The following is an 8,721-nucleotide window of genomic DNA, read 5'->3' on the forward strand; positions in this document are numbered from 1 at the left end:
ATCCTCCTTTTATTTCTCTTTTAAATTAAATATGCATATGTAATACGCACTTTGGAGCAGGCAAGGACCCTTCTGCGGGTGACGATGGAGCTGGGCACTCTCAGGTGTGTAATTAAGAGGTGTGTAATTGGTGTACAAGGGGAAGCGATCTCAGTGCATTGCATTAAAAAAGAAGGGGGGGGAACCCGGCTGCAAGATGCTTGACAATCCCTGTACTTTTCTGTCGCCGAGTCAAAGTTTGCAAAGAAGTAAATTGAGTGTTTTCTGCTCCGTGGAATTAGCCCTGCCAGCAGCCGCACGCTTGCTCCAAAACTGGCGAAAAGGTGCCCGGCAAAGTGCCCCTCTCCCGCGCTCCCGCGCCGCGCCACGCCGTGCAGGTTCACCCGCGGCCCCGGCTGCCCTCCCCTCTCCTCCCCCCTTCCTCCTCTTTCGTGTTTTGCAGCAGAACTTTTTGTTTGTGGCAGTTTAAAGGCCAATTACGCAGAAAGATTAACAAAAGTTTATTAATCATGAAGTATTAAAATTGTGATAAATGAAATGCTTCAATGCAAAATTCAAGCAAGCAAACCATTCCCAAAGGTATGACAACGAAATCAGTGAATCTGAAATTAAGAAGGAAGTCTTTTTCGTCTTTTTTTTTTGCCTGCGTTTCAAGACACCTCTCATATCTCACACGCCACACCAAAACCCATAATTCTTCATATCACATACTGAAAATGATTTTATTTATCCATTTACACTAACTTGATATAAACGTGTCCGGAAAAGTCAAATAATATGCTTTATATTAGCTCAAACATTTATTAAGAAACCCAAAATTCAATAAATAAGCACAGACAATAAGTTAAAACATATCACGAACCGACCAGTATGTAACAAGAATGCTTTATCTACACAAAACATCCTATTTCACATTGTTTGTTCATTCCTCCAGCGGCCCTGCCCTGCGGCGGGGTGACCGGCACATGCAGGCGGGCGGGCCGCGGGGCCGGGCGGGCCGGGGGCCGCGGCCGCGGCGGGCGCCTCCGCCGGCGGCAGCGGAAGATGCAGGAGGGACAATAGCAGCAGGAACGTAAATAAATGCATAAATAAACGTGGGGGAGATTTGCAACTCAACTGTCACAAAATCAAAGAACCGAAAAAGGGAAGTGCTCTTGCTTTTTTTTTCGTGTGTTTTACTTTTACAAAAAGAAACATTACTTTTTTTTCCTAATTATTTTCCTCTCTCTCTCTCTCTCTCGCTTATAAATGCTTTATCAAAATGGATTCGATTCCCTCTGGGTTTTTCGTACCGCTTCAGGAGCCCGCCCAGCACCCCGCGGCGAAGCTGCCGGGGCAGACACCGCCCGGCCCCGCTGCACTCGCTACGGATGGGCGCCGGCGGCACATCGCTGCTCTTAAAAAGAAAAAGAAAAAAAAAAGAAAAAGAAAAAGAAAAAGAAAAAAGAAAACCCGCATTTCTTTGCAAAGCCCGTCAGATGGCCGGGTGGATGAGCCGGGGTCGTGGCGAAGGGGTGGGGGGCGAGGAAGGGAGGCAGGGGAGAAACCAGATGCGATCCCAAACGCCCAGTGAGTCCTTGCGGCTGCTTCTGCTCCGCCGCCGGGGGGAGGAGGCCGGCGGGCGGCCGCCGCTCCCGGGGCGCGGCCGGGGGCTGCGGGGCGGCCGTGTGCGGCGGAGGGCGCGGGGTTGCTCGGCCCACAAACCAGTCCGTTGGCGTCTGATTTCAGATCCTGAGTCGGCTCCCTGGCGAGCCGGGGAGGGGGGGCGGCGGCGGCGGCCGGGCCGGGGCGAGGGCCGGGCCGGGCCGGGCCGGGCTGGGCGGGCGGGCGAGGCGAGGCAGAGGCGCGGGGCGAGGCGGTGACGGTGGCGGCGGCGGCGCGGGGGTGGCGGCGGCCATTAGGTGAAGCTCATGGAGACTGTGTGCTCTAGTGCTTTGCGGCGGAGGGAGGCGATGCTGGTTCCCCGCCACACGTCGCTGCTGTCCGGGGAGCTGCAGAGCTGCGGCGAGCCCGTCACGTTGCTGGGGCCGGGCAGGGAGGCGGGCACCATGCCGGGGAAAGCGGGCTGGTAGAGGTGCGACTGCAGCCCGGCGCCGTTGGAGCCCGCCAGGCTGTTGGAGAGGCCCATGGAGTTGGGCGGCGGCCCCGCCGCCAGGCTGCACTGGGACAGCGACTGCGCCATGGCCTGCTGCCTGCCCAGCGCCGGCGGCAGCGGCAGCTGCGACACGCCCGGCATGGCGGCGGCGGCCCAGCGCGTGTCGTTGGCGTGGAAGGAGCAGAGGCTGTCGCCCATGGCGGCGGCGGCGGCGGCGGCGGCCGAGGGGAACTGCGGCAACCCCGGCGTGGGCAGCAGCGTACCCGGGGCGCGGAAGACGTTGGTCGTCTTCTTGCGCTTCTTCCACTTGGCCCGGCGGTTCTGGAACCAGACCTGGAGGCGGCCGGGGCGAGAGACACCGTTAGCGGCCCCCGCGCGCGGCCGGGGCGGCACTGACCGTTAGCGGCCCCCGCGCGCGGCCGGGGCGGCACTGACCGTTAGCGGCACGCGGGGGCGGCGGGTGCCGCCGCCAGGGGGCGCGGCGGGGTGGGGGGAGGGGGGAGCGGGCAGCTGCCCGGTTCCGTGCCGGCTCCCGCGGCCGTGGGGCCTCGCGGGCGCCCCGGCAGCCGGCCGGCAAGTCGGCCCGTGCGCCGGGCGTCGCCCGTGGGCGCCGGCCGAGGTCAGCGCTCGCCACGGCGGCGGCCGAGGCAGCTCGGTTGTGCCGCGGCCGTGAGGCAGCGGGCGGGGGGGGGAGGGTTGCGCGGTTCAACGGCCGCGTAACGTTTCGGCGCCCAACGGCGGCGGCGGGAGGCCGCGGGGGTGGCTCCCTCGCAGAGACCGCTCCCGCCGCGGTCCTCACCGCCTCCCCGTGGCCCCTCCAAGCCCCCGGCTCTGCCGTCGCAGCCGCGCGGGCTGCGTGCGGCGGGTTAGCGGAGCCGCTGGAAGTTTTTATCGCGGCGGCGATGAGTGTGTCAGCCCGGGGCTGAGCCGCCCGCGGCCGCCTGGCTCCCCCGCACCCCCAGCAACGCACCATAACGCGAAAAAACAAAAAAGCAACCCAAACGGCCGGCGGCTGCCAGGGGAGGCTCCCCGGAGGACCCCGGGCTGGCCGCTCCGCCGGCGGAAACCCTGGGCCCAGCCGCTGGCCACCGGGTCGGGTCGGGCCGGGCCGGGATTGAACGACGGTGGTTTTGGTGCTTTGCTCGGAGTAATGATAGCAGAAGGGGTGAATTCGTGGGTCTCAGTGCACCGTTACGGAAAACATCGGGGTGGTTTTTACGGGGGAAAACCCGAATGCGCTGGCGGTGCCGCTGATGGCCGTATTCGGGCCGGCCGGAGCTGGCCGCTCGGCGCGGCACCGCAGCGGAGAAATACGGGCGGCCATTAGCGGGAGCGAGCAGCTGTTAAGGACCTAAATGCTATATGAATAATCGAAAAATCGTGTTCAATTATGTTTTAGGGTTAATAGTTAAATTGCGGCTACAAAATCTTTTATGTTTCATGGTTTACTGGTGTTGTAAAGAATCTCCATCAGGTCTGATCGCCTCAGTTCATGGCTATGCTGCATATGCTTTTAAAATGTGAATGTTTCCAGTTGAAAACTAGTGCATGACAGATTAAAACGCAGGGAAAACCTGGGGGAGATTTTGAAAATGCACACATGGCAACTCCAGAAATATATTAACCGCAAGCATTTGGCAACTTTGGGCCCCTTTTAAAATGCAGCTAGCCCCTGAAAATTATTAATACAACAGTGAGAATCTAATGGAGGTTGGAATCTAAAAATCTACTTTGGTGATATCTGCTGTTGAGGTAATATAGACATACTGTAAATGTATTTTAAAATATATAGTCCGTTTAATTCCCCAGCTATAAATGGGTTAGAAAAAGAGAGAGAAGGGGAGAGAATATTACTTTTTTTTCTTTTTCCCTTTTTTCTTTCTTTTTTTTTTTCCAAGAGCCAAAGCTTTATGAAGATCTCATTGGAATCCAGCGGATGATTAATGTGAAGATTTGGTAGGAAATCTGGAGAGCTGTATTAAAGCTCAGATCTCAGGTTCATTTCGATCAGCCAGCCGTGAACTCTGGGCCGAATTCATTACACTTTAATAGTGCTGGGAGAGGAAGAAAATGCAATTTCTCATTCCATTAGAAAACTAGAAAATACTCTCAGCTTGTCCCCTATTAAGATGTGGCAGGTGACGGGACCATTGTGGGGGACACGGTCAATGGAATTACAGCACATTATTTTTGTTCGTATAAAATATTGAAAGGCAAGCCTGACTGTGCAGAAGTTATTTCACTGATTTGGTTTTTATGTAAATAAAATATTGAAAGTTAATTAATCCGTGCTAGAGACTAATGATTATGCTTATTATATTGCATTTGATCGCGTAATTTGCATGATTCTCGCATTGCTGCTTAATAAGCCATTCCAGGTTATAAATAATTCTGAAATTGGTTTCTAATAATGGCATGCTATAAAAAGAATGGTTTTATTACACCAGCCTGAAAAGCAGAGCAATATCAGACATGGAATTGGACTCCCGTTTAAGCACCATCCGCTTTAATAATTATTTAAATATATCATATACATTAAATATAGATCTAAAACGAAGAAAGAGGCAATTTATCCTAGCATCTAAAACCCTTAAAAACATATACAGCCGCTATAAATTAACTATTTAGATCATTTCGTAATCAGTATGGGACCCACATACTGCAAAGACCGTGTAGGCAATCTGTTAACTATAAAGAAAACTATAAAGTACTCATATAAGAACGTAAACCAATTACTATTTAATTTAAATTTGGTCAAGGAGCAGTGATACAGTGGATTGTGAAGTAAATACATTCTACATAAATTATTTTGCATTAGATGACATAATGTTAATCATTTTGAAGTGTTAATTAAGAAGGTTATGTTGATCTGATTACTTTTTAAACTACAGAACATTATTGTAAAAAATATTTAAATTGCCACTCTATTAAACTGTTTTTATCAGCAGTCTCGAGCTATTATCATTGGTTTAGGATTATGCGGAGACCATTAAAACACTTTGTCTTGCTTCCTACGAATTTCTTTGATGTGCTGTTAGAAAATAACTATTTCCATTTTATATTTTATATTTTACTTCATTTACCACACTCCTAATATTGAAATTGGTATCATTAACCTTTGGGAAACCCAATAAAGTTTAATAGACCTCGTTTTCTTTTTTCATAAAGTCAGTTGTCCAATTATATTTTATTTGTGAATCTAATTCCTTTCTTAATTTAAACTAATTATAGTCTTGTGTAGGTTGAGTCAAATTGTTTTACTTTTTAAAAGCAGACGTGCATTTTCTGTCACATCCAAGAACAGAGTCAGTTTCTGTTTATGAAACGTTCATTTAGGGAGTTCTTTCAGCATGGCTTTATTTAGCTGAGGAGCCTGGGCTTTTCCGAGGGAAATTTTGAACACCAGCTCTGATAAAGTGCAGCGGCGTTCCCGGTGCTCTGTGCTGTGCAGAGAAAGCGCATCCCACAAGTGCTTCCACTGGGCACATTTCTCTTCCTCTAAAGAGACTCACGCAGAAATCGCTAAAATAACCTTTTACTCGCAAAAGCCCCATTTGAATAGTGTAGTAGTTATATACGTCTCCTATTTCCAAGTTTATCCTAAATTTATTTGACTAAATGTTTTTCTATACACATACATATATACATACATATGTGCATATATATGCACATGTATATGTGCATATATATATACGCACATATATACATATGTATAGAGAGAGAGAGACTCTTTAAAGGACAGCAGAGAAAATACGCGCTGGATGTTAAAGTTACTCGTTACGCCTGCGGTCCTCCAGGCGTTATAAAAACAAACACGGGGAAACTCGCATTCCGAGCGCAACCGCGTTTATACCGCTGCCTTTTTATAAATCTCTTGTTCCTTTTGTCCCCCAAAAGCCGCCCGGGGCCCTCGGCGTCCCGCCCGCCGGACCCCCGGGGCAGCCCCTGCCGGGGGCTGCGGCGGCCGCCCCGGGCCGGGCCGGGCCGGGCCGTCAGCACCCTGGACAGCGGCGGCAGGGGCAGCGCCGGCGGCCCAGGCGGAGCAGCGCCCCCGCCGCAGCCCCCGCCGCAGCCCCCGCCGCAGCCCCCGCCGCAGCCCCCGCCTGCGCCGGGCACGGCCGCTGCCTGGCCGCCGCCGGCACCCGCGCCCGGGAGCGGGCGTGCTCCTCGGCGCCCTCGAGCTCGCTCGCTCCCTCGGACCCATCGCGGCCGGCGGGCGGGGGCTGCGGCGGCTGCCGCCCCACGGAGCTCCCCGGCGGGGGCTGCCCGCCCGCCCTCGGCCCCCGCGGGCTCTCTCCTGCCCGGCGGGCAGCCCGCGGAGCGGCTCAGAGCTCAGCCCGCTCCCTGCCCGGCACCGCCGCCCTGTAGATGGGCAGGGGACGAGGGGACACCCCGGGCCGCCCTCCCCCCGGCCCCAGCCCCGGCCCCGCCGCCCTCCGGCCGGGACGGCTTTGCCCGTGCGTGTGGGAAGAGGCGGAGGGCGTCCGATTTAAGGCTCCCTGCCCAAACTGTTGCGTTCGGGATAGGTTTCCTCCTGGGCCTGCGGGTGAAGTTTTGGGCACCAACCCCCTCCTCCTGGGTCTCAGCCCGAGCACGGCCTGCCGGACGCGCCCGCGGTCGGTGCGCCGCAGCGCGGCGGTACCCCGCCCGGGGAACGGGCCAGCGGGAGCCCGGGGGGCTCTGCGGGGGGCGGCGGCTCCTACCTGCACCCGGGACTCGGTGAGGCCGATGCGCAAGGCCAGCTCCTCCCGCATGAAGATGTCCGGGTAGTGGGTCTTGGCGAAGCTCCTCTCCAGCTCGTTGAGCTGCGCCGGCGTGAAGCGGGTGCGGTGCCGCTTCTGCTTCTGCTGCCCCTGCTGCTGGCCGGCCTGGCCGGGGGTCTGGCCGCCCTGCTGGCCTTGCTGCTTGTCGGGATCTTTGGCGCTGACCGCTAAGGAGCTGGGGTTGGATCCCACCGTGGTGATGTCCTCCCCCGGCAGCAGGGTGGTCCCTTCCACCGTGTCCGAGTTGGGGGCCATGTCTCCCGGGTGCCCCCCCGGGTCCGAGCCCCCTACGCCCAGCCGACACTTCACCGCCTCCCGGTGTCCCAGCAGCTCGGCCGCATCTTTCATCCCTGCAGAGGCAAAGGAGCCGCGGTCACTCCCCTGCGGCCGGGCAGGCGCCCTCCACCTCAGCCCAACTTGTATCCATCAGAGCCGGGCTCCGGCGCACCGAGCCGGCGGCGACCTCCAGCCGCTGCCTCGCCCCGGCCCCGGCCCTGGCCGCCCCCGGCCCCGGCCCCGGCCCCGGCTCCGCAACGCGCGCAGCCCCCGCCCGGCGCAACTTGGCCCGGGGGAAGTCAAACTTTACACCGAGCATCTCCTCTTCCTGCTTAAATAACCAGCTCCCTGCCGGGCCTCCCCTTACGAAACCGAGGGAGGGGAAAGGGGAGAGGGCAAGTTTGGCCTGGTTTGGCTTGGATTTTCCAGTGGGGCTGATAAAAGGAAGAAAGAAATAAAGAAAGAAGGAAAGAGAAAGAAAGAAAAAACACTCGAGCCGCCTGGCTGCCGGGAGCTTTACCTCCCTGACAGATGTGCAGAGACTCCCATCATCCTGGCCACCCTTCCCCGCTCCCCCCTCTGCCACTCTAAACAAACACCTGAATCACCGTAAAGAGATAGATATTTATTTTCCTAAAAAGAAAGAAAGAGGAGAGAAAAGCGAACAGGCAACCAGGAAAAGCCCACCCCGGACTCCTTCATAGGTACCATCGAGTTCATCTGTCCTACAATAATAATAATAATGATAATAATAATGATAATAATAGTTTGTGGATATGCATATAAAAAAAAAACAGAAGAAAAGAGAAATTAAATGATCCGCAACTCGCTGTGGATCTACATACTCCATAGGGTCTCCCTCTCTCTCTCTCTTTTTTTTTAAGACGATGTTAAATCAAATTAAACTTTAATACAGTACAATTACTTTTAAAAGAATTAGCCCATTTAGATCGCATTAAGGTAAAATAAGGAACAAATTGTCAATTTCCTGCCGCGGCTTCCTCCCCGCCGCCGCCGCCGCCGCCGCCGCCGCCGGTGCAGCCGCCGCGGGCGGGGGAAACTCACCGAGACGGGCGTCCAGGAGGTCGGCGTGAGACAGCATCGCGCACCGCTCCAGGGCGAAGGCTGTTCCCCCCCAAATTTTAGCGGCCTTAAGTTATTTAAAATAGATATAAGATATAAGATATAGATATATATAGATCGCCTAAATGAAAGAAAATTCGGTGTGTGGTTAAAAAGGGGGTCTCTTGCATTATAATGTCCTTTAGAGAGACGGGGAGGTGCTTAACACTCCAGTGAACCCGTGAGCGGCTCGGCGCAGGGACCAATCAGGAGGGCAGCCGGCAAATGGCAGCGCCCGCCGAGCCCGCTCCGCCCGCCGCCGCCGCCCGCCGCCGCCGCCGCCCGGCCTCCCGCCGCCCCGGCCCGGCCCGGCCCGGCCCGGCCCGGCCCGCCCGCCGCCGCCGCTGCCCGGCCGCCCCGCTCCCCCTTGCTGGAGGCGCGCGTTTGCCGCCCTCCTCCCGCGCCGGGTGGGTCACCTCTCATTTGTGGCTTTTCCTTCTGCTTTGGCCTCCTCAGAGCGCACCC

General features: G+C 55.7%; 1 protein-coding gene across 1 annotated transcript; it reads right to left on the reverse strand.

The window, feature by feature from the left end:
- Nucleotides 1–1,872: 1,872 nt before the first annotated feature.
- On the reverse strand, nucleotides 1,873–8,342 carry LOC138064183 (homeobox protein orthopedia). The gene is made up of 3 exons (XM_068925718.1): nucleotides 8,200–8,342; nucleotides 6,799–7,208; nucleotides 1,873–2,428 (listed from the first exon to the last, which is right to left on the reverse strand). Exons 1-3 carry the CDS (start codon nucleotides 8,234–8,236, stop codon nucleotides 1,898–1,900), a joined length of 978 nt encoding a protein of 325 aa, XP_068781819.1. The 5' UTR covers nucleotides 8,237–8,342; the 3' UTR covers nucleotides 1,873–1,897.
- Nucleotides 8,343–8,721: the final 379 nt, after the last annotated feature.

The sequence above is a fragment of the Struthio camelus genome, chromosome W (assembly GCF_040807025.1).
Source record: "Struthio camelus isolate bStrCam1 chromosome W, bStrCam1.hap1, whole genome shotgun sequence".
Lineage (NCBI taxonomy): Eukaryota > Metazoa > Chordata > Aves > Struthioniformes > Struthionidae > Struthio > Struthio camelus.

Bases quoted from the DNA above. Each gene is read 5' to 3' on its own strand.
- LOC138064183 (XM_068925718.1), bottom strand. From the start codon at position 8,236: ATGCTGTCTCACGCCGACCTCCTGGACGCCCGTCTCG. The intron at 7,209-8,199 runs GTGAGTTTCCCC...TTGCCTCTGCAG, and splicing joins CCTCCTGGACGCCCGTCTCG to GGATGAAAGATGCGGCCGAG. The intron at 2,429-6,798 runs GTAGGAGCCGCC...GGCCGCCTCCAG, and splicing joins TCACCGAGTCCCGGGTGCAG to GTCTGGTTCCAGAACCGCCG.